Genomic DNA, 24,594 nt, shown 5'->3' with positions numbered 1-24,594 from the left:
CCTCCTAAAATTAAGATTCATATGCTTCGATGAATGAAATCAAAAAGTGGGCAAAGAGGGAGAGCTAATGAGATCAAAGGAAAGAGACGATGGATGGATAGAAGCAGAAATTGGGGAATTCTTCAATGAAGGAGGATGTGACGAAATTGAGTGTTGTAGATATTACTTCACCTTATTGGAAGCGTGGATTGATCATTCAAGGAATTGGATTCCGGCCTACCAAAACGTAATACCGGTTTACTGTGTGGAAGAACGGTTTGAAAATTACCCGGTTCTGTTTTTGGATCACATACGTGTATCTTGTCTAAGAAGCAAGTTAAAACTTTTTATTGTTTCTCAACTTTCTCTTAGGGAAAGAGATTAATTTTGTTAGCGTAATTAACTTTCTCTAGGTGAATCATGATTTCACTTAGAAATTTGCAAACCAAAGCCAATAGTAAATTTGGCTTCCTTACAAAAATAAACCAACCATGCAACAGTTAATAAAAAATAACATGCAACGTGAAAGGGGAACTTACAAGGAGGCTAGTTTGAGTCATTTGCTATTAATCTATTCCTTGATAAAAACGGAGTTAACTTAGAAAGAGTCAGATATTCCTTAACAATAGAGGCGACTTAAGACAATTCCTTAACAATGTTGCAATGATTTTATTATATGGTTTTGTTTTCTTAGTTAGAATATACTAAAAATCAAAACCGACGTTAAACACATGGAGCGTGGCGGAAGGAGACAATAATTTTAACGTGCACACTGATGCAAAGAAGGGTAGTCTATCGTAAATATGAGTTGACGACTTAAAACGAGTCTTCTTTTTTAATGAATATTTTAGCGGCAGAGGGGACAAATGGGCCACAAACAAAGCGTTGACTTAAGAAACGGAGGGAGAGTAGCAATTGTCTCCAGGCCTTCACCGTTCGATGACTTGCCAGAGGATTGCATCTCCAACATAATATCTTTTACTAGTCCAAGGGACGCTTGCGTCGCCGCTACGGTTTCTAAAACCTTTGAATCAGCTGTCCAATCCGATAGCGTATGGGACAAGTTTCTCCCATCGGATTTTTCATCTCTAGTTCCTCCATCGCGAGTTTTTTCATCAAAGAAGGAGCTCTATTTCGCTTTATGCGACAATCCTATTCTAATCGACGATGGCAAAAAGGTACATATTGTTATGAAACTAGAGAGTTTAGGATGAAATCTCTTAGTCTTATTAATGATAATGAATAGAGGTTACATATATATAGAGAGTACAAAGGCCAAAGCCCAAACCGACATAGCCTAAGTCTCATGGACGAATGGGCCTAAATCCTAGAGATACATAACATGGGCCGTAAGGCCAAGAACCAATGGACTGTATATGGGCCGTATGGCCATGTCCTAATGGACTGTGAACGGGCCGGTCTATGGAGTCCACTAAGTGTTTTACAACACTCCCCCTTGGACGAGATGACCGTGCCTATGTTGGATGGGATCGCTGCAATGTGCTTAGGGGATGCTGCCTCATTAAAACCTTACCAGGAAAACCCAATGGGACAAAACCTTGGTGAAGGAAAAAGAGTACAGCACACATTGCTCCCCCTGATCCAAACATCACTCCAAGTCCTGAAGCCTCCGCATCCCAATCTTGTGCGTGAGCTTCTTGAACGTTGATGTCGGCAATGCTTTGGTGAAGAGATCGGCTGAGTTGTCGCATGATTGAATTTGCACCACTTGAACTTCAGTAAGATGTGCTTCTTCCGATCTCCCTTGATGTAACCTTCCTTGAGTTGTGCGATACAGGCCGAATTGTCCTCATATATGACCGTTGCTTCTTTGCTGTCGTCCATGCCGCTATCCGTCCATATATGTTGAGTCATCGAACAGAACGCACTAAACCTTCTTTGCTATAACCTGCATCAACAATACCAACTAAAACCTTCTTTGTTATAGTTAGTATAATATAAACCCAAATCTTACCTTCCTTGTAGGTAACATAATAAATACTTAATTTTACTCTAGTGCCTTTGGGTTTGATAAGAACTAATTCTTGCTAGGAGGTTCACGGCAAAACTTATCTCTGGTCTAGTGTGGCTAGCCAAGATTAATTCTCCTATAGCACTGAGGTATGGCATTTGAGGACCGAGAACTTCCTCATTGTCCTTCTTTGGACCAATGGATCTTTATCCAAATCAATGCTCCTTACAAGCATTGGGCTAGTCAATGGATGAGCTTAGTCCTTATTAAAACTCTTGAGTACTTTTCTGTATATGCCATTTGATGCACAAGGATTCTATCATTTATGTACTCAAGTTGTAACCCCAAACAGAATTTTTCTTTTTTTGCCTAGGTCTTTCAAATTCTACTTGTTTGGGCGATTTAACCAGGGGTTCCAAGGATGTTTAAACCATCCATATAGACTGCTATTATCACAAATCCTTTGTTTGCAAACTTCTTTATAAATAAATGGACTGATGGGATCATTTTATAGCCTTCTTTGGCTAGGTACTTGCTTAATCTATTGTACCATATACACCCACTTTGTTTCAGTCCATAAAGGTATTTGTCTAGCCTTATGCAGTATTTTCTCGAGAACCACTCTTATAATTGAGCTCTATACCCTCTGGTAATCTCATTTCATTTTCCAGTGGACCATGTAAGTATACGGTTTTAACATCCATTAACCGTAAATCCAGTTTTTCTTTTATAGCCAGACTTATTAAAGTCGTTGCATCCATCACAGGGAGTAAGTCTCCTCATAATCTATTCCTGGTCTTTGAGAGAATCCTTGTGCTATAAGCCGTGCTTTATCTCACGCTTTCATTATTCTAATTTCTCTTTCTTACAAAGACCAACTTATGTCCAACTGGTTTATATCAAGTGTTGTCCTTAAGGTCGGACCAAACACATTTCTCTTCTTTAAAGAGTTTAACTCCACGTCAATGGCTTCTTTCTATTTTAGCCAATCTTTACTTTGAGTGCACTCTAATATAGACGTGAGTTTCTGATCCTCATTTACTTCAAGTGCTACCTTGCATGCAATTATTTCATTAATGTCGACATCTTTGCAGTTCCATTTTATTCTAGACATGATATAGTATATCGAGCTCTTATTATTATTAATACCTTAAGGACCTTGAGGTTTAGCGTCCCAAACCTCATTGTTGGTACCTTAGGATTTGCCGCGGCCATGTCTATACTCTTTCCTTAACCTCGGTTTTATTTGCACCTTTCTTAGATTTCCGAAGGTTCTTTTCTATGGAACATATTGGTCTATTTAGACTCTGTAGCAACTTGATTATTGTGTTCCTTTTGAACATCAATACGTACTGGTGCATTACAAGCTGGTATGTACGATTTCATAATTCTCTTTTGGGTCATTAAAGGAATCTTGGCAATTGAATAGCTAGCTTTTGCAAATGTACAATCTCGAGGATCTTGCCAATTTAAGGATGTTTGATTCCATAATATTTCTTTGACCAGCTTGTCTTTCTCTCCACCCAATGTAGGGAATTCGGATTCAGCAAACTGACAATCCGTGTATCTGGCCACATATAAATCACCCATAGTTGGCTCAAGATACTTAACAATGGTGGGAGAATCATATCAATATATATTCCCATCCTCCTTTGAGGTCCCATCTTTGTTCTCTGTGATGATGCAATATAAACGGCACACCCGTATATTATTTTAGATGGGATATGTCTGGCTTATGACCCGTTATGCATTTGGGAATATTTATACTCACTAGATGGCCTGATGCGTATAAGTTCTGTTGCATGTAGTACTGTGTGTCCCCAAGCCGACACAAGAAGCTTCGACCTCATGAGTAATGGTCGAGCAATTTATTAAGTGCGTTTAATGAAGGATTCATCTAATCCATTCTCTGTATGTTCATGTGCCACAGGGTGGTCCACACTCCCCCCCATGGACATACCATTATTATTAAACGCTTGGGATATAAATTCACCAGCACTATCTAGACTTATAGTCTTAAGTGGAAAATTTCTTTAGTTACATTTGCTGGTGATGGCCTTATAAATGAGTTTCCCTTGTGTACATGCTACACACGTGAGATTGTAGGGATAACTCTTCTCTCTCTTAGGAGTGTGCCAATTTTATTTAATATCAACATACGCATCATGTTAGAAACACGGATGGCCAATCCGGTCATGCCATAAAGTGAATTATTGAACATTTCGTTCATTGCCATATTAGCCTCTATTATATTAATCTTAGCATGGTAAAAACCAGTGGCTAGTGCAAGGTATAGACTTCTAGGATTCTCTTTAGATCCTTGGGTGATTTTAGTAATATATATAGGAACTCTTGGTTTCCTTCACCCTTTATTTCAATATGGAAACCATTCAAATGAATGTCCTTAAGGCTCAATAAGCTTCTCTTAGAGCTGGGTGATTATAATGCAACACTTAGTTCAAAATGTGTGCCATAAAATATATGTCTGGCCGTAGCCTTTACTTAGGCTTGCTATACCCGTTATTTGCTGATAACGTGTTATGAAACTAGAGAGTTTAGGATGAAATCTCTTAGTCTTATTAATGATAATGAATAGAGGTTACATATATATAGAGAGTACAAAGGCCAAAGCCCAAACCGACAAGCCTAAGTCTCATGGACGAATGGGCCTAAATCCTAGAGATACATAACATGGACCGTAAGGCCAAGAACCAATGGACTGTATATGGGCCGTATGGCCATGTCCTAATGGACTGTGAACGGGCCGGTCTATGGAGTCCACTAAGTGTTTTACAACACATATATATGTTATTACGAGTTATGTTAGATAATTATGGTGAAATGGATTTGATTTGAAAACTTGATTTCAGAAGTTATAATTAATGTATCTATTGAATTTTTCTAATTGTTTTGATTTTTTAATTATTTATTTTATTTTTGGAAAATAAAAGAGCTCCTGGTTAGAGAAAGGGTATGGGAAAAAGTGTATCATGTTATCTCCGAAGAAAGATATGTGGATCACATGGGTTAATACTCCTCAGTATTGGCGATGGATCTCACTTCCTGAAGCTAGGTAGGTTACTCCTTTTATTTAACACTCAAATCTATTGTAATCACACAAGTATGATGATGATGATGGGGAAAATGTTGCACACGCATGCAGGTTTGAAGAAGTACCAGAGCTTCTCAATGTGTGTTGGTTTGAAGTCCGAGGGGGCATGAGTACTAAATACCTATCTCCTGGAACTCGTTACTGGGCTTACATTGTGTTTAAGACAAAGGATAGATGCCCTAATCTGGGGGATGTGCCAGCAGAAGCTACAGTTGGATTAGTGGGACAAGAATCTTCTAAAAGATTCATATACTTTGTTGGGCCTCCCGAGGATCGAAGGAGAGACAGAGAAACGAGAGATGTAACGAAACCAAAAACGAGAAATGATGGATGGATGGAAGCTGAGCTTGGTGAATTCTTCAATGAATCAGGTTGTGATGATATTGCAACAAGTGTTCTTGAGACTAAGACTCCTTATTGGAAGCGCGGTTTGATCATTCAGGGGATAGAGTTCCGCCCTACGAAAATCCAGTAAAGTAATACCCGGTTTCCATGATTGATTCCGGTTTATGTTTGTTTGCTTCTAAAGCTAGTCAAAAGCTTTGCTGCATTGTAACACAAGGTATTATATGTTTTTGGACTGCTCGTTTGTGTATTCTGTTTTTATCTTTCTGATCACATGTACAAACTCAACAAATGAAATCGAATAAAAATATATAAATTTTGTAGACATGACACAGATCTTAACAAAGATTCTTCAATTTATATATTATATTGACTTTTCCTGACTAAAAAGTTTGATTATATAATTTTCTCAAGACTTCACAAAAATAAACACGAAACAAAAGGTACTTGCTTTGAGTGATTAGATAAAAGGCAAACTTCCTTTTTTGTTTTTATATTTTTTCCAGAATATCTTTGAAGACTATGATCGGAGTATGACAATAAGTCTTAACCAGTAAAGATCATCACTCACGGTCACGGATATAAATATATGCCTCGTTAATTTCCACACTTTACATACCGTTTCTGATAGAAAAAAACGGATTAACATAAGTTATGTGTTCAATACACTTATGTCATTCATTGGATATGTATTTTCTATATAATCAGTGCTTCTTTTTTTCTTCATATAGGAATATTTACTTGAATGGTAAAAGAATCATATGATCCAATCAATAAAGTTTACATTTTCCTGCAGATTCGTCTTCTGAATTTATTTGATACTAATGTTGAATGGCTAAAAATATTAAGTCAAATCGAGAAACAAGAAATTTCTGACCATGACCATATAAATTATGTTAGTTCTCGCAAGTCAACATAAGAAGAATCCGAATGAAATAGAAAAAAATGTCATGTAGCTAATTCCTTTTGTCGAGTTTTATAATTCATATAAAAAATTTAATGTCTAAACGTGAAAAAATATAACACAAAATTGGTTTATCATTAGCCATGTCTAATTTTTATTTCAACTTAGTAATAAAGATATCTCTAAGTTCTAATTCTTACGTCAAGTGGATATGTAAAGTCACAAACAGGTTTTATTTAGTGATTTATATGTTTATGTTTTTGTCACTGAATACAAATGGTTATTACATTGTAAAACAATAGGCTTTATTTATACCTCAAATGTACAACTGAATATAAAATTACTGAAAAATAGCTGATTATTTACAACGCGATAATCTTTGTTCAAAGAAAAAAAATATTAACAACGCGATAATCTTTAAGCGACATAAAAATATTAGTTTCTAATAAAAATTATTGTTTAGTAGATGAGAGCATGTTTCTAATTAAGCAAGATATCTTGGACATGGGTGAGTAAATTAATTAAACAAATTGTTTCAAAAATTTATAATCTGCAAAATTAAGACGACGAAGAAAAAAAAGATAAGAATAAAAATAATAAGGAAATTTGATCGGGAAAAAAAACTAAAAAATAAAAATTCTCAAAATAAAGAGCAACGACCATTATTCTGATCATTTTCGAATGAAATCTTCACCAACTTGGTCTTGGTCTATCACAAAACCAATATAACAACCAATAAAATGAATAAGTCAAAATCATTTTACAAGGAAAAATTCCATCTAAATTGGAGACAACAAAATGTTTTTTCTTTTGACGAAAAAACTTATCTAGTCTCAAAGAAAAGAATATGAGAAGCAAAACTTGTCACGCGAAACTACATTTGTCTAAGATAAACAGGAGAGATATGTAAGTCAAACATAGTATTTAAAAAGAAAAACGTAAAAAGAATTAATCTAAAGTAAACATCTTAATTACAAAAGTTGAAACTCACTTAACGACAAATACATATATTTGAATAGTTAATAAAAATATATGCTCCATTCATTAAAAAGCCAAAAAAAAAACATTAAGTGCATATATACTAATATTTAAAACACAGTTACCATTAAAAAAAATTAATAATCTCATTTACAGGTAAAAAAATAAACATCTTTAATAGAGTGGTATGACATTCTTGAAAGAATTCTTTTAAAAAAAAATTAGACACAAATTTTGATAATTTTTATTTTGTGATCCAAATAAAACATCGGTGAATTTAATAATTCAACATATTAAAAGTAAAAAAAATATGTATTTAGTTATCTATATCTTAAATATATAGAAGAATAATCATCCAAATTTTCATACAAATAGATGAAAAAAAAATATATATATATATATATATATATATATATATATATGTTTGACACAAAGAGTTCTCTAATGGATTTGGTTTATTTCTTGAGTTAATGGATTTAAAATAGAATTGTTGTTGAATCTTCTTTTCCAAATTTTTAGCGTATAATATGATAACTAATAAGGTTGATGAATTATGTATTTATTCAAAAATTATATTTTGACTATCGTACTTATTACATATAACAATTTGTATGTCAAAAAAATTATTTATAACAATTTAATTTGTTAGAATTGATAAATTAATAATTTTTTAAAAGTTTATTTTTTTTCCATTGATGTAAAACAAAACACCAAATTAGTGATGTCGTATATGAATTAAAAAAAAACTAATTGATAAACTTTTCGAGAGAAAATGTATATTCGAAAAATTGGCGTTTTGGAAATCTCCACATTAAAAAGAGCATTTTAATCATAAAATCACTTTTACCTTTGCCAAACAATGAAATGATTAAAAATCTATCATAGTCGGTTCAATTGGTTTATTAGTTTATGAGTGTATAATTTTTCATAACCACCACTGAGCAAAACCAACTAACCAACATTAAACCATGACGCGAAAAGGGTAACTTTTTGCAAAATATCTGCGCACGACACGACACGACATTACCTTTACACGAATCATATTCTTCCTTTTTAAGACAACAGAGGCGAGTTTTTGAAAGAGTCAGAGAGAACTCACGAGGAATCTATAAACACAAACGAGGTTTTGATCAAAGACACGGATCGATCATCGATGATGGGGCAAAATCATACAGGTGGAGAGATCGTTGTTCCCGGGCCATCACCTTTTGATGGCTTTCCGGAGGATTGCATCTCTAACATAATCTCTTTCACAAGTCCACGAGACGCGTGCGTCGCTGCATCAGTTTCGAAAACCTTTGAATCGGCTGCTAACTCCTATACCGTATGGGAGAAGTTTCTTCCGCCGGATTACTCCTCTCTGATTCCTCCATCGCCAGTTTTTGCATCGAAGAAGGAGCTTTATCTCGCTCTCTGTCACAATCCTGTTCTAATCGAAGATGGCAGAAAGGTAAATTTATATATTGTCATAGAACAATGATCAGAATAGGGTTCAAATTGAACTTCATGTGTTGAATCATTGAGTTTTGTTAGATAAATTATGGAAAAAGGATTTGATTGAAAACTTTATTTCATAATATTCTTGATACGATGGAACATTTTGGTGTAGATTTGAATTTCTAATTATTATTTTTTTTTATTTTTTTTTTAATTATCTTTCCCAAAACCAAAGAGCTTTTGGTTAGATAAAGCGAGTGGGAAAAGGTGTATCATGTTATCCTCAAAGGAACTTTGGATCACATGGGGAAGTAGTCCTCAGTATTGGCAATGGATTTCAATTCCTGAAGCTAGGTAACTCCATTTTTTACCCGTTTGATTGTAATATAGACATCTCGGAATTGGCAATGATGATGACGATGATGATTTTCACAGAATATATTGTTGTGATGTAGATTTGAAAAAGTAGCAGAGCTTCTCAATGTTTGTTGGTTTGAGGTTCGTGGCAAGACAAGCACTCGTGTGCTAACTCCTGGAACTCGTTACTCGGCTTACATTGTGTTCAAGACTAAAGACCGATGTCCTGGATTAGGGCATTTGCCGGTAGAAGTTGGAGTTGGTTTGGTGGGACAAGAAACTTCTAAAAGATTCATATATTTTGTTGGACCTCGGGCTCGTAGGGGAGAAAGAGAAACGGGAGATGTAACGAAACCGGAGGAAAGAGAGGATGGGTGGATGGAAGCTGAGCTAGGTGAATTCTTCAACGAAGCAAGTTGTGATGAAGTTGAGTTGAGTGTTATTGAGATCAAGTCACCTTATTGGAAACGAGGTTTGATCATTCAAGGAATCGAATTCCGCCCTACAAATTAAAAACCCTTAAAAGTAAAACCGATTTGATTCTGGCTTATGTTTGTTTGCCTCAGTTCTATATCTAATGGAGCAAGTGATGAAAAACTTTGTTGTATTGTAACATGATTTCTTAACGTTTTGGATTGTAATGTGTGTGAACCTGAGTTTTTGATTATGTATGATATATTCATATATATATTTAATCATTTCTCACATGAATAAACTTGTATAGAGACTTGTCTATATTATTTCATCTTTTGTATGCTTTTTGTTTACTTAGTAAGGAGGAGTAAGAGAAGTAATTTATCTTTTATTTTGGATTTTTATTCATCGCATGAACAATTTGTATTTTTATCATCTTCTTATCATCTACAATGCTTTTACAGACTTAACTTAGCTAGAAATAGAATGACACATGCATGAATAAAAAAAAATCTTATAAACATGAATCTTGATAAAGATTTTAACTTCGGGATAATTCTAATAAACACATATCTCTTCGTCATTAACTCATTAAGTAATAAAGAAAGACTTCATAGGTAAGTTAAACACGTTACAAAGTCACTTGCTTTGCCTGATTTCATAAAGACCAAACCTTTTCTCCAAAAAAAAAAAAAACTTTCGAGATTCTATTATGAAGACTTCAACACTTACTTATAAGGGTATTATAGGAATCTCACTTTAAAATCTTAACCTCTAAGTCTTTCGCGAATCACGAGCCTACCGATATAAATATCCACTTCATTGACACGCTCACAACACATCATCACACCGCTTCATAAATAACATCACACTTCTCAGATTCCAAAAAATACAGTATGGAGCAAATTCACAGCGGCGGAGGAGGAGGAGGGAGTAGTAGTAGACGGAGCGAAGAGATCGCTGTGACGACACGATTCGATACATTGCCGGAAGATTGTATCTCGATGCTGATATCACACACTAGTCCACGAGACGCTTGCGTTGTGGCTTCGGTTTCGAAAACTGTGAAATCGGCGGCTCAGTCTGATTTTGTTTGGGAGATGTTTCTTCCGCCGGAGCACTCGTCACTTGTTGTTCCTCGATCGGCGGATCATTTGTCGAAGAAAGAGATATTTTTATCTCTCGCTGATGGTTCTGTTTTGATTGAAGATGGCAAAAAGGTAACGAATTTGAATCCGATTCGGGAATTTGGAATCAGGGTTTTGCTTTTTTTCCTTTGAATTTGATGATTCTGTTGTATAAATGTCTGATTTTGTTTGTTTTTGGGGAAAAAAATCAGAGCTTTTGGTTGGAGAAAGCTAGTGGGAAGAAGTGTTACATGTTATCAGCTATGGATTTGAAGATCGTTTGGGGAGATTCTTCTGCTTATTGGCGATGGATTACAGTTCCCGAGTCTAAGTAAAAGTTCTCATCTTTTTGTTTTCTCTCTGTTTCTTGAAATTGTGCTATTGCAAAGTTTGTTTACTTAGATTTGAATTTTTCAGGTTTGAGAAAGTGGCTGAGTTGCGTAATGTGTGTTGGTTTGAGGTTCGTGGGAAGATAAGTTGCGGATTGTTATCGAAAGGGACACATTACTCGGTTTACGTAGTGTTCAAGAGGGCGCATAATAGATCATACGGGTTTGATTCTGTACCTGTGGAAGCTGGAGTTGGTTTTGTGGGCAAAGAAGCTACCAAGAGATCAGTGTTTCTTGAATCCGGTGGGGTGGAGGACTCACGCAGCGATTTTGGTTACTCGGGGATTTCGTACGCGATGGTTTCTAGAGCGTTTAGGATGAGGCGGCCGTGGATGCGTGGGGCTTGGAGAGAACATGAAGAAGAGGAAGAAGAAGAAGATGAAGGAGTGAGGAAGAGTGATAGGAGGAATGTGGAGGAGATAAAGGAGAGAGGAGATGGGTGGAGTGAAGTGGAGCTTGGGAAGTTTTACATCAATGATGGAGGTTGTGATGAAGACAGTGATGAGATTGAGATTAGTATGATGGAGACTGAGAATGGACATTGGAAGAGTGGTTTGATTATTCAGGGATTTGAGTTAAGGCCTGAAAGAAGAAACTGATTTGATCTAAAATCTTGTCTTTTAATGTCTCTTTGAGTTTACTTACAGTCTGGAGTTCTTGATTTGAGAGTTGTATCTCTTGTGAATTAACATCTGAATAGCAAGAAGTAAGATGGTTCATAATTCTTATGTCTGCCATATTTTTGAGTCTTCATTCTACACTTCAAAGCTCAATATATACAACTCTTTTTTTAGTCTTATGATAGCTGCAACATGTGTCCACGATTCACACATTCGCCACGATACAGACCTTTGTGCACTGGTTGTTGTTGTAGTTCACAATTTCAATTTTTCTTAAATTTTGCCAAAACAAATTATTTAACAGAAGCACGCATTATATGTTCGATCCACGATTTGGTTGCATATTAAAGTATCATAATTTTATAAAAACTCATCATCAATCAACAAAACTCGTATAAATCAGTCACCAGTTTTACTAATCTACCAAAATTCATTACAGTTTCTAAAACTCGTAGATTCATTATAATTATGAAATTTGTTATCTAGCGATCTCTGAACTCACATGTTAATCTAAACAATATATAAGGTTCATATTCTTAAGTCTTAACCACCATCTTCATGATCACGCCTGGAAAATATATAGTTCGGTGAAGCTAACTGATCTCTTGTGAACAAAGTGTTGAGAAAAACCAAAACAAAAAGATGAGAAGGCTTTCTGTGATGTAAAGAATATAAAACCCAAGCAAGTAAATGTGGGTTCATAAAAGTCTAATCTAACTTCGAAGGCTTTTAAGAAAGAAAAAAAGTTATGGGCTTTGTTTCTCAAGCTTGGGTTTTAGTGATTAGAAGACTGAAATTGTGACAAAGCAAGAGTGATGTTCATATAAACAAACTTTCAATTTTTTTTTGGCAGGCCGTACGGGAATAAGTTCCTACAAATTATTAAAAAAGAAATAAAGTTTAAAACCCAACAAGCCGTGGGATCACAGTCCCATTAGAATATTCTATAATGTCACAGTCCCATTAGAGTCTGCTAACATTATAGAATGTAAATCAACCGGACAAACATCCAAATAATGAAAACCAAGCAGTAGGGAGAACGCATAGTTAGCTAATCCATATGCTAGACGATTAGCCTCTCTATGCATGTGAGAGATTCAAACTATCTAGTTCTTTGCAAGGAAGCCATAGCACAAACGCACTAGGAAAGACAGCGGATGAGAATCACTTATTCATGACTGTAAAAAACCAACAACCACCTCAGAATCAACCTCCAACTCTACACAACTCATCTGACACTCCCATGCCATCACCAAACTGTAGTAAACTCCCCAAAGTTCTGCTAAAGGTGCGGAGCATATACCAATATTCAAGGCAAAACCACGGCACCAATCACCAGTATTAGATCGCATAACTCCTCCTGCAGATGCTAATCCGGGATTCCCTCTAGACGCCCCATCCGTGTTAATCTTGCACCAGCCTTCCCTTGGGCAGGTCCATGAGATCAACCTCTCCACCCTACCTGGTCTTGTATGCCCTTGGCTCGTCACTGAATTTGCCTGGAACACCTCCTTAGCAATGTCTCGCAGAAATTTCACCCGATCCCGACATTTACCCATTACACCAAAAACATTACCACATCTCCACTTCCAACCCAACCAAACAGTCATAGCAAAAACCGTGGACCATTGGCAATCCCCTACAACTGACTGATCTCCCAAGTTCGCATAGACCCACTCAAACAAGGTTTTTTGAAAGAAAGCATCTCTTTTTTGTCTCGGCACTAACCTGTTCCAAACTCCTGACATGGCAGGGAAGTCTCGCAAAATGTGAATGATCATCTCCTCACCACTTTTACACACTTGAAAAATCCCATTATCACACAGGTGCCTACGCTTTCGCTCCATATTCATCATTAAGATTTGGTGAACTCCCTGCCAAAGGAAAAGCCTCACTCTTTCTGGTACCCTGACCTGCCATACGCGAGCAAATAAAGCACTTAAATCTGGTTGCGGTACAATATCTTTAGTTATGAAACAATATGCAGACTGAACCGTGAATCTCCCATCCTGACTTTCCCCCCAAGATAATCTATCAGAAGCACCTGTAACAGTGTCCACCATAACTGCTGTAAGGCATAATCTGACATTAGCACAAACATAGGGCAGAATATTATCCAGTTGCCAACCCATTCCACTACTCCAAACATCACAAACGCGGATTTGATCAAACTCTGCTGGTAAAGGTACCAAAACACTCTCACTCAAAGGAGTCTCCAAAAGCCACTTGTCTGTCCAAAACCGAGTAGTTATCCCATCACCCAGAATCCAACGCAAACCCGGAACTAAGACCTCCCTTATCCCTAAAGTGATCCCTCTCCAAGTAGATGACCACGTACTCTTAGCAGTAAGCCAAGAAAGATCATGGACATCCTGCACTTTATATTTACTCCGCAGAACTCTAGCCCGTAAGGCAGAATTATCATTCAACAATCTCCAACCAATCTTTGCTAACAGTGTTTTATTCATGTCTCGAGCAGAGCGGATACCCAACCCTCCAGCTCTCTTCGGTTTACAAACTTTCTCCCAAGCAAGTAAGTGCTGCTTTCTTATCTTTGTAGTACTGCCCCACAAAAAGGACCTAGAGACTTTATCCAGAGCATCCAAAATCGTCTTAGGTAAGGAGATAGTACTCATAGTGTGAATAGGGATTGATTGTAAAACCGCCTTTGTCAAATTCATTCTACCTGCCAGACTCAACACTCGGCTCCTCCAACCTGATAAACGTGAAGCCACTATGTCGAGGACTTCACCAAACGTTGTTTTATTGATCCTTTTTTTGTAGAACCGGCATCCCCAGATACTTCCCCAAGTCTTGTGTGGAACTTATTCCACTCGCATCACTAATCAACTTCATCTTATCTCTATGAACATTGTCAGAAAAGAATATCTTAGATTTTTCCAGGCTAACCTTCTGCCTCAAGGCATTACATAACCTCTCCAAAACCTTTTGTATAACACGGATTTGGGACACCGATGATTCAGCAAAGAGAATCAAATCATCTGCAAAATACATATGCGAGAGTTTTGGTCCCCCACGCGATAGACTAATCGGTTTCCACTCTCCAGCACCCACTACTAACTCAATTTGGTGGCACAATCTTTTCATACACAACACAAAGAGATAAGGAGACAGGGGATCACCTTGTCTTAACCCTCTTGAGGGTGTGAAGGACGCTGTTCTCTCCCCATTCCATAGAACTGTCATTGAAGGACCTTTGACACATCGCATAATCCACTGTATCCAAACATCAGGAAAACGGGCTGCATGAAGTGTATCTTCGAGAAAATCCCATCTAATGCGATCATAGGCCTTTTCCAAGTCCAGTTTCAGAGCATCCACCCTTTTCTACCTTTCTTCCTTCGCATTGAATTGACTGTCTCCTGAATGACAACAATATTATCCGCACTCAATCTGTCAGGGATGAAGCTTGATTGTGCAGGTCCAACAAGTTGCAGAATCACCTCCTTCAACCGCATAACCATTGCTTTTGTAATTATTTTAAATAAAACATTACATAAACTAATAGGTCTGAACTGGGAAATCTTCTCCGGCTTATTTACTTTAGCAATTAGTGCTATCAACACATCATTCGTACCCACAGGAAGTAAACCTGTCTCAAAGAACTGCAAGACAAACTTTGAGACTGAATCTCCCACCGTCTCCCAACAAGACTGGTAGAAGACAGGTTGAAAACCATCAAGCCCCAGAGCCTTAAAACGACCCATCCCGTGTATTGATCTCTCCACTTCAGACTGGACAAAAGGCTTACTCAGGTTTGACATATCTGTCCCGGACAAAATAGCAAATCCATCAGATGGTAATGCCACCACAACCTCATCAACATCCTGCATGGAGTAGAGTCTTTTATAGTAGCTGACTGCTAAACCCTCTAACTCCTTTGAATTCGAGATCCAAGCCCCTGTATCATCTTGGAGCATTTTAACCTGGTTCCTCCTTCTCCGAATAATTGTAGAGGTGTGAAAGTAACTAGTGTTACGATCACCCAACACGATCCACTTTTCTCTAGACTTTTGAAACCAGAGTAACTCTTCTTGTTCTAGAACTATCGCAAAATCTTTCAGCAGAATCTCCTCCTGCTCCAACAAGGCCTCTGTCTGACAAATATCCAACTGATTCTGAACACCCTGAATTTCAGTCACCAGTTTATCCTTCCGCTACTGTACATTCCCAAACACCTCCTTATTCACCGTCTGAGCTGTACACGCAAACCATCAAGAGCCTGCGGAGTAGATAAGTTACTATTCCAAGAGTTCTGTAACATCTCCTTGAAACCTGGGTGGCTTAAACAGGCTGCCTCAAAGCGAAAAGGCCGCCTACTCGGGTCATGCTTAATATCCGGACACAACTGAATGTAGACAGGGACATGATCTGAGGATAGAAAAGGTAGATGGGCTATTGTGGCCTCTTGCCATTTCAATCGAGAGTGAGGGCAACAAAGTACCCGATCCAGCCTTTTGGCAACAAAATTGTTGGCTACACGTCCTCTCTTCCAGGTAAACTTATTACCCTTGAAACCCATATCAATAAGCGATAACTCATTGATCCACTGACCAAAGGACAATGAATCCTGAGATAGCTGTCCGTTACCTCTTGTACGTTCATCCATCCTGACAATGGTGTTAAAGTCTCCACCCACAATAACTGGTTCAGAGATCTCCTGAATAACTGTCTTAAGCTGACCCCAGAGTCCACTCCGCCTACTGACCGAGGGAGCCGCATAGACTGCAATCACGTGCAACACTTCCATACCATCAACAATCCTAGCATGAATATATTGATCAGATGAATGCACCACCGTCACATCCCCGATGCCCGAACGCCAAAGTAGCCACAAACCACCACTTTGTCCCACCGCATCAACTCTAAATACATTCTCAAACTCCAAATTATGGCATATCTGTTGTGCTCTATCCCCACATGAATGAGTCTCAAACACTGCGACAATATCCGACTTCCACCTCTTCAACAGATACCGCAAAGATCTTCAAAAATTAGGTTTATTTCCCCCCCCCCCGACAATTCCACATTAAGCAATTTATCATTATTCTTCCACAGAAAGCTTGTAAACGAATCCCCGGGTCAAATTGTTAAGCAGCCCTAACTCCCACCGCCTCCTCCATCGGAGCGATCTGCATACATCTTCTTTATTCCCAGGAACCCCTGCCATTTCCGAGTTGATCGTTGCCACTCCATCACCACCCGTTATGACAACACTCTCCGACTCCGGACCACTAGTCCATTCCGCCGGGATGACCAGATTGATCGGATTCCGTCCTTAACTGTTTCCTGATTCAGACAAACTAAGGGATTCTCAATTTGGGCCATACACCAATCCTCTCGATGGTCTATTGGACTTCATCCTCGACTTAGGCCCACTAAGCCTGGGTCCATTTCTCTCATTGGGCTTAACATTGGCGGCCCGTTTCTCCTGGAAAACCCCTTTTAAACCCATCTTTCTTATTCTCTAAACTCTCTCCAAATATTCTCTCTATTCCTTGGGAGACATTCTTCCTTTTACTTGATGATCCCTTGATCATCGCGTTTTCCTTATCCTCCTCCTGATTCGAAACAACTTCCCTTCCGCCACCAGATACCGAATCTGATCGTAAACCACCAAATCTATTTGATATGGCAATATTCTCAAATACCTTAGTTATCGAAATTTCCCGAGATTGACGTTGATTGCCACCCGTGTTCACTTTAGGCAAGGTTTCCTTATTATCCACGGGCTCCGATTTCCGACCCCCACGCCCAACTACCGTGAAACCATCATCCACCAAACCCTCACCACCGGACGCAGGAGCCGCCGGTAATGGTACAACTGCCATCTCCCGATCTTTTAACGTTTAGAGGACAAGTGTGTACCAAGTGACCATAAATCCCACATCTAGAACAAATAGCAGACAAGCCCTCGTATGAAACAAAATAACGTTCGCCATTCACCATCATTGTCCCCTTCAATGGTTTCTTCAAATTCACCTCCACACATACCCTCGCGAAACGAGCTCTCTCAACATTCAGAGTTGTCAGATCCACCTTAACTGGATTCCCTAGACCCTTCGCAATCGCCATCAGAATTGAGCGATGATAAACATGAAATGGTAAATTAGAAAACCGGATCCACACCGGGGTTATGGTGATATCATCCCGCAGCGGATCAAAATTAGGGGACCAAGCTTGCTTTAAAAGATAACTACCAAACATTCTCCAAAGGCCTCCTGTTAGCGCCGCTATATACTCAACCTCCACATCAAAACAGATCAGAAAGAATTGGCTGGGGAGGTCAAGCACAAACATCGCTCATACTGGCTTCCACATCTCCTGCAATCGCCTTGTCAACACTGAAACCGAAACCTGAGTCCCTAAAACCTTCACAATCATACAATTTTTCCATAAACCATACATTGCCTCCAAAACCTCATTACCAATCGTAATTACCGGTTCACCATCCTCACCATGCGGGAACTCCAGCCGCACCATTTCCGTCACAAAAGTATCATCAAGCACATCCTCTGGGAGGGGCATTCCACCCGACTTACTCCCCATGAGAGTCCTCACTCACGCCTTCTGACCATCCGGTGGATCACCCGAAGGTCGATCTCGAACTCCCGCATCCAACATAGCCTCATCAAGATCACCGGTGGGCAAAACCCTAGTATCACCCTCTCGAAACATTTTTAATCTAATTGTATTTATTTATTTCGTAATAATGATAACAAACTTTAAATTACTTGAAACGATATTTACATTTTTATCAAAAAATAATAATAATAAGTTCAGTATATGGTTTTACCAAGGTTTTCTGTGATATTTTAAATACTTTTCAAACTTATTATATTTCTAATATGATATCAAAATCAGCTATAAATAAATTATTAAACCACGTACTTAAGTCAAATTTCGGAAAGAAAGAAAAGAAAAGAAAAGAAAAAAACATTATTGCAGGATGGAAGACTAACGATTATATGAAAGCCATTACGAGCCACATGGTATTGAAGATTATTTGTAGATGTTGAATAGTCGATGTCACATGCTTTGACTGTCTCCTTCATTATATAGATATCGACCTTAATATTTTATTATTAACATGGAATCGTATCTTAACTTTCTACGTAAAACAATATTTAATCTCTTTATGAAAAGATCATGCACACACTAGGAAAACTATATAAGTGTTTTCTTATATGGTAAACCAACTTTGAATGTAGGCTAATTAGTTTATTATGCAATATAGTCTTTTATGTCTATGTTTATTCCACCATTCATCTACATTGCCCTCAATTACTTATAAATCAAGTAAAACATGAAAGAAAGTTGTGTAAACAACCTATTTTTCTTTAAGCAATAAATCATGGCAGAAATTGTGAGACTTTTTGGTTTTGTTTTGTCTTCCTTTTCTTTTTCTTTTCAAACAATCCAACGAAATTCAAGCTATTAATTTCTACATATAAACTAAATTGTAACATATATATAACTAAAAGAGAATCTATTTTTCACGCTGACAGACGTAAGTTTCTTTTCTCCATTCTTTCAAATTAATTAGTGACAGATTCTAACGACAAAAAAGTTTAGTAATGTTACACATAAATGTAGTAGTAACGCTTCCTAAATTTGTCGCTATTAAGAGAAAAAGTCTATCAACGACAAAATATCATCTTTGAACAATGAAATTGATGCTTTTAATGACCAATTCTTGAAATGTATGAAATTGTGTATAAAATATGTTATTATATTTTTTTGCATAATAGTGGCTATAATATTTGAACTATGAAATTGATGTTGTTATTGACTCTTTTTAAAAAAATATATGAAACTATGAATAAAAATATTTGAACGATGAAATTGATGTTGTTATTAACCATTTAAAAAAAATTATATCCAAAAATTATGTATAAAATTATTATATATATTTTTGCACAATGGCGTTTGATTTTTAATCTTTACAATTCACACACAATATCATTAATAAACTATTGCATAATGATGATCTACTACTAAAAAAATCACAAAACTATTCCTCGGTCATACTAAATTGATATCACTCATACATGACGGGGGTAAAAATCTTTATTGGAAATATAACGTATTGACTCGGACATGAAATGGTGCATGTATGTTAACATAATCAGTGTGCTAGAGTAAGAAATAAGAGGTCGATAAAACTCCTTAACCAACGAATAAGTTTATCAAAAAAAAAAAAAAACAAATAACAATTAGGTCGATAACTTTCCTCTTTGGAGTATAACATGTAATATGCAAAATCTAGATTTTTTTTGCCGAAGCTTTAATCGGTAAATAAAAGAATATCTTGTAAGTCTATTTTCATTCATTATCAACTTGCCACAAAGAAAGAAACTATATAATTAATGGAACCAAAAAAAACAAAAACAAAATTGTAGTTGAGAAGAGAGATGCAAAGGTGTCAACGTCCGTGCTTTGACTTCTCTCTTCCTCTTGTCCTCATCTTTAAATCCTTAAGCTGACCTAACCGGTCACTCCCTTCTTCGCCGGTCATCTTTCTTTAATTAAACCCATTAAGAAAAAATTTAAATATATAAATTCAACAAGTTGCTAAATAAAAAGCAATAAACTTAAAAACACATTTACTTACTAATTTTTTCTAATATTCTGTTATTTTTTGCAAAAAAAAATTGACTATAATATAATTTTTTATTTTATTTTTTGCATTATTTTTCAACGTTCGATCGTTTTCATTATTCATTAATTGTTCCAAATTTTCCTCTGTCTATTGGTTGAAGACCAAGGGTAGACAAACTTATTATTCAAAGCATGATTAAGCAAAAAAACAAAAATAGAGAAAGACTTTCCTAAGTCAAAATTATTGATTTGGACTTCATATAATTTCTAAACGCACCCAATTATAATTGAGAAAACACGGAATTTTTATTTTCTATAACGGATCTTTAACAAAATTTCCATAACGGGCAAATATAAACACAAAGTATTAAAACTTAAACAAATCTTTGATTAATATTCATTGACCGTCATTAAGAAAACGAATATTTATGTATTCACAGCTTCTTCTTCTTCCTTAATTTTTAAAGACTTCTTTTATTTTTACTGTTTTGGCTTAACAGAGAAAAAAGACCAAACACAACTCTTCTACTTTATCTCTCTCTCTCTCTCTCTCTCTAGAACTTTGCCTGCATTTAAACACCCACTACTTGCTGTAGCGTGTTGAAGTCAAAAGTCGCCATTTTTCTCTCTCTTCTCTCCCCTCTCTCTCTCTCTCTCTTTCTTGCTTCATCTTCATTGATGATCATCTAAAATGGAAAGAACCCATCTCGTATCCTCTCATTAGATTTCTCAATAGAAATCTTGATTCTCTACTGCTTCATCATCATCTTCGTCTTCTTCTCAAAGTTCTTTCCTTTTTTAACTTTTCTTAAAACATATCATCTTCTTCTTTCCTCTGTTCTTGAAATGCGTGTTCATCGTTTGTGTGTGATCGTCATCTTCCTCACAGAGCTACTATGCTTCTTCTGTTCCTCCTCGGAATCTCAGACCACCACCTTCACGTGCCATCAACGTGACCTCGATGCCTTGCGTGACTTCATAGCTAATCTCGAACCAAAACCAGATGGTTGGACCAATCCTTCTTCTTCTACAGATTGCTGTAACTGGACCGGAGTCACCTGCAATTCAACCTCTACAAACATCACAAGAGTTACTAAACTTGAGCTCGGCAACAAAAAGCTGTCGGGAAAGCTGTCTGAATCTCTCGGGAAGCTTGATGAGATTAGGGTTCTTAATCTCTCTCTCAACTTCATCAACGACTCGATCCCTGTTTCGGTATTCAACTTGGCGAATCTACAGACTCTTGATTTGAGCTCTAACGATCTCTCCGGCGAAATCCCAACAAGTATAAATCTCCCGGCTCTTCAAAGTCTTAATCTTTCGTCCAATGGGTTCAACGGCTCGCTTCCTTCTCATATCTGCCATAACTCTACTCAAATCAAGGTTGTGAAACTCGCCGTGAACTACTTCGCCGGAGAATTCACTCCCGGGTTTGGGAAATGCCTTCTCCTTGAGCATCTCTGTCTTGGTATGAACAATCTCACCGGTACTATCCCTGAGGATCTGTTTCGTCTCCAAAGTTTGAATCTTTTAGGGATTCAAGAGAATCGTCTCTCTGGACCGTTGAGTCCTAGTATTGGTAATCTCACTGGTCTCGTTCGTCTTGATATTTCTTTGAATTTCTTTTCCGGTGAGATCCCTGATGTCTTCTATCGAATGCCTCAGTTAAAGTTTTTCTTAGGTCAGACCAATAAGTTCATCGGAGGAATCCCTAAATCGTTGGCGAATTCACCTACTTTGAATCTACTTAACCTGAGGAACAACACGTTAACAGGTCCTTTGCTGTTGAATTGCACAGCGATGAGTTCTTTGAACTCTCTTGATTTGGGTACTAATAGATTCAATGGTTCGTTACCTGAGAATCTTCCTGGTTGCAACCGGTTGAAGAACGTGAACCTCGCTCGAAACGCTTTCCATGGACAAGTACCAGAGAGTTTCAAGAACTTCCAGAGCTTAGATTACTTCTCGTTATCGAACTCGAGTTTGGTTAACATCTCTTCAGCGCTTGAGATACTTCAGCATTGCAAGAACTTGACGACTCTTGTTCTTACATTGAACTTTCATGGAGAGGCTTTACCTGACGCAACGAGTCTTCTTCATTTCGAGAAGCTTAAGGTGTTAGTTGTGGCTAACTGCAGGCTTACTGGTTCAATGCCGAGTTGGTTAAGCTCGAGTAATGATCTTCAGTTGTTGGATCTTTCTTGGAACCGTTTAACTGGAGCTATCCCTAGCTGGATTGGTGAATTCAAAGATCTGTTCTACTTGGATTTATCTAACAACTCGTTTACTGGAGAGATCCCAAGGAGCTTAACTCTGTTGCCGAGTCTCACTAGCAGAAACATCTCGTTCAATGAACCATCTCCAGATTTCCCGTTTTTCATGAAACGAAACGAGAGCGCGAGGGCGTTGCAGTACAATCAGATATTCGGGTTCCCGCCAACGATTGAGTTAGCTCATAACAATCTCTCTGGACCTATTTGGGAGGAGTTTGGTAAGCTGAAGAAGCTGCATGTGTTTGATCTCAAGTGGAATGAGTTATCAGGATCTATTCCTAGCTCTCTCTCGGGTATGACTAGCTTGGAAGCTCTTGATCTCTCGAACAACCATCTTACAGGATCCATCCCTGCTTCTCTTCAAAGACTCTCGTTTCTCTCCAAGTTTAGTGTTGCTTTTAACAATCTCTCCGGGGTAATCCCTTCTGGTGGACAGTTTCAGACGTTTCCAAACTCGAGCTTCGAGAGTAATGATCTATGCGGGGAACATAGGCTCCCCTGTTCTGGAGGTAGTACAATGGATCGTAGCTCTGAGAGACCATTGATCAAACGGTCAGGGAGAAGCAAAGGAGCTGACATTGGGATGGCGGTTGGGATCGCGCTTGGTTCTGTTTTTCTTCTCACTCTTCTCTTGTTGATTGTGTTGCGTTCTCGTAGACGGTCAGGGGAAGTTGATCCGGAGATAGAAGAATCAGAGAGCATGACTCGGAAAGAACACGGAGAGATGGGATCTAAGCTTGTGGTTTTGTTTCAGAACAATGATAAAGAGCTCTCATATGATGATCTTTTGGACTCAACGAACAGTTTTGATCAAGCTAACATCATCGGCTGTGGCGGGTTCGGTATGGTTTACAAAGCGACGTTACCAGACGGGAAGAAAGTTGCGATCAAGAAGTTATCTGGAGACTGCGGCCAGATCGAAAGAGAGTTCGAAGCAGAAGTTGAAACACTCTCGAGAGCACAACATCCAAACCTTGTTCTACTTAAAGGGTTCTGTTTCTACAACAACGACCGGCTTTTAATCTATTCGTATATGGAAAACGGAAGCTTAGACTACTGGCTACACGAGCGTAACGACGGTCCAGCTTTATTGAATTGGAGAACTCGGCTTAAGATCGCTCAAGGCGCTGCGAAAGGGTTACTTTACTTGCATGAAGCTTGTGATCCTCATATCTTACACCGTGATATTAAGTCTAGCAACATTCTTCTCGATGAGAACTTCGACTCTCATTTAGCGGATTTTGGACTCGCTAGGCTGATGAGTCCTTACGAGACGCATGTAAGTACGGATTTGGTTGGGACTCTAGGTTATATACCTCCGGAATACGGGCAAGCCTCTGTGGCTACTTACAAAGGTGATATATACAGTTTTGGGGTCGTGCTTCTCGAGCTTTTAACTGATAAAAGACCGGTGGATATGTGTAAGCCTAAAGGATGTAGGGATCTGATCTCTTGGGTTGTTAAGATGAAGCATGAGAATCGAGCAAGTGAGGTTTTTGATCCGTTAGTTTATAGTAGAGAGAAAGATAAAGAGATGTGTCGGGTTCTTGAGATTGCTTGTTTATGTTTATGTGAAAACCCGAAACAGAGACCAACTACTCAACAGTTAGTCTCTTGGCTTGATGATGTCTAGACGAATGTAAAAAAAAAACAATATCTTGTAGGGAATGGTTTTCATACTTTTGGGATACAATGTAATTAAATAGTTTCCAGAGAATAAATTTGTTTCTTCGTTTTTCTGTTTTTTTCTTTTTCCAATTTAATCTCAATTTATGATTCAGATTCAGACATTGAATATACGAGACTTGTCCCAATCTTTTGTAGTTTTTTCAGAAATAATGAGTTCTTGAAGAAACTTGTCTCAAGCATTTTAAATTAGCAACACAGATTAAATTTTTGTGTGTTTATATTTATTCTATGAGTTGCTTTGTGGATTCTCTGTTGATTATGTTACACCTTTTTAGATATTTTTGGTTGCTTTTTTTTTTTTTTTATAAAGAAATATTAATTAAATTTGTTAGCTAAAATTCCTTTTGGCCTTCAACATAAGAATTCCTTTTGGCCA

At 37.6% G+C, this 24,594-nt stretch overlaps 4 protein-coding genes across 4 annotated transcripts; all 4 read left to right on the top strand.

Annotated features, from left to right (window-relative positions):
- On the top strand, positions 846-5,538 carry LOC104793835 (putative F-box protein PP2-B2). The gene is made up of 3 exons (XM_010520257.1): positions 846-1,157; positions 4,903-5,024; positions 5,115-5,538. Exons 1-3 carry the CDS (start codon positions 846-848, stop codon positions 5,536-5,538), a joined length of 858 nt encoding a protein of 285 aa, XP_010518559.1.
- Positions 8,348-9,832, top strand: LOC104790008 (F-box protein At2g02240). Its single transcript, XM_010515697.2, has 3 exons — positions 8,348-8,740; positions 8,963-9,081; positions 9,183-9,832. Exons 1-3 carry the CDS (start codon positions 8,444-8,446, stop codon positions 9,595-9,597), a joined length of 831 nt encoding a protein of 276 aa, XP_010513999.1. The 5' UTR covers positions 8,348-8,443; the 3' UTR covers positions 9,598-9,832.
- Positions 10,318-11,811, top strand: LOC104790007 (F-box protein PP2-B1-like). Its single transcript, XM_010515696.2, has 3 exons — positions 10,318-10,718; positions 10,838-10,956; positions 11,043-11,811. Exons 1-3 carry the CDS (start codon positions 10,395-10,397, stop codon positions 11,611-11,613), a joined length of 1,014 nt encoding a protein of 337 aa, XP_010513998.1. The 5' UTR covers positions 10,318-10,394; the 3' UTR covers positions 11,614-11,811.
- LOC104790006 (phytosulfokine receptor 1-like) lies at positions 20,776-24,272 on the top strand. The gene has a single exon (XM_010515695.2). It carries the CDS (start codon positions 21,103-21,105, stop codon positions 24,160-24,162), a length of 3,060 nt encoding a protein of 1,019 aa, XP_010513997.1. The 5' UTR covers positions 20,776-21,102; the 3' UTR covers positions 24,163-24,272.

This window comes from Camelina sativa, chromosome 6 (genome assembly GCF_000633955.1).
Source record: "Camelina sativa cultivar DH55 chromosome 6, Cs, whole genome shotgun sequence".
In the NCBI taxonomy this organism is placed as follows: Eukaryota; Viridiplantae; Streptophyta; class Magnoliopsida; order Brassicales; family Brassicaceae; genus Camelina; species Camelina sativa.
The sequence above is the reverse complement of the archived record's forward strand: the minus strand, read 5'-3'. Positions and strand labels throughout refer to the sequence as shown.

Excerpts from the sequence above, each read along its gene's own strand:
- LOC104793835 (XM_010520257.1), top strand. The coding sequence starts at position 846 with ATGGGCCACAAACAAAGCGTTGACTTAAGAAACGGAGGGAGAGTAGCA. Across the intron at positions 1,158-4,902 it reads TAATCGACGATGGCAAAAAG|AGCTCCTGGTTAGAGAAAGG; the intron begins GTACATATTGTT and ends GGAAAATAAAAG. Across the intron at positions 5,025-5,114 it reads ATCTCACTTCCTGAAGCTAG|GTTTGAAGAAGTACCAGAGC; the intron begins GTAGGTTACTCC and ends ACACGCATGCAG.
- LOC104790006 (XM_010515695.2), top strand. The coding sequence starts at position 21,103 with ATGCGTGTTCATCGTTTGTGTGTGATCGTCATCTTCCTCACAGAGCTA.
- LOC104790007 (XM_010515696.2), top strand. The coding sequence starts at position 10,395 with ATGGAGCAAATTCACAGCGGCGGAGGAGGAGGAGGGAGTAGTAGTAGA. Across the intron at positions 10,719-10,837 it reads TGATTGAAGATGGCAAAAAG|AGCTTTTGGTTGGAGAAAGC; the intron begins GTAACGAATTTG and ends GAAAAAAATCAG. Across the intron at positions 10,957-11,042 it reads ATTACAGTTCCCGAGTCTAA|GTTTGAGAAAGTGGCTGAGT; the intron begins GTAAAAGTTCTC and ends TGAATTTTTCAG.
- LOC104790008 (XM_010515697.2), top strand. The coding sequence starts at position 8,444 with ATGATGGGGCAAAATCATACAGGTGGAGAGATCGTTGTTCCCGGGCCA. Across the intron at positions 8,741-8,962 it reads TAATCGAAGATGGCAGAAAG|AGCTTTTGGTTAGATAAAGC; the intron begins GTAAATTTATAT and ends CCAAAACCAAAG. Across the intron at positions 9,082-9,182 it reads ATTTCAATTCCTGAAGCTAG|ATTTGAAAAAGTAGCAGAGC; the intron begins GTAACTCCATTT and ends GTTGTGATGTAG.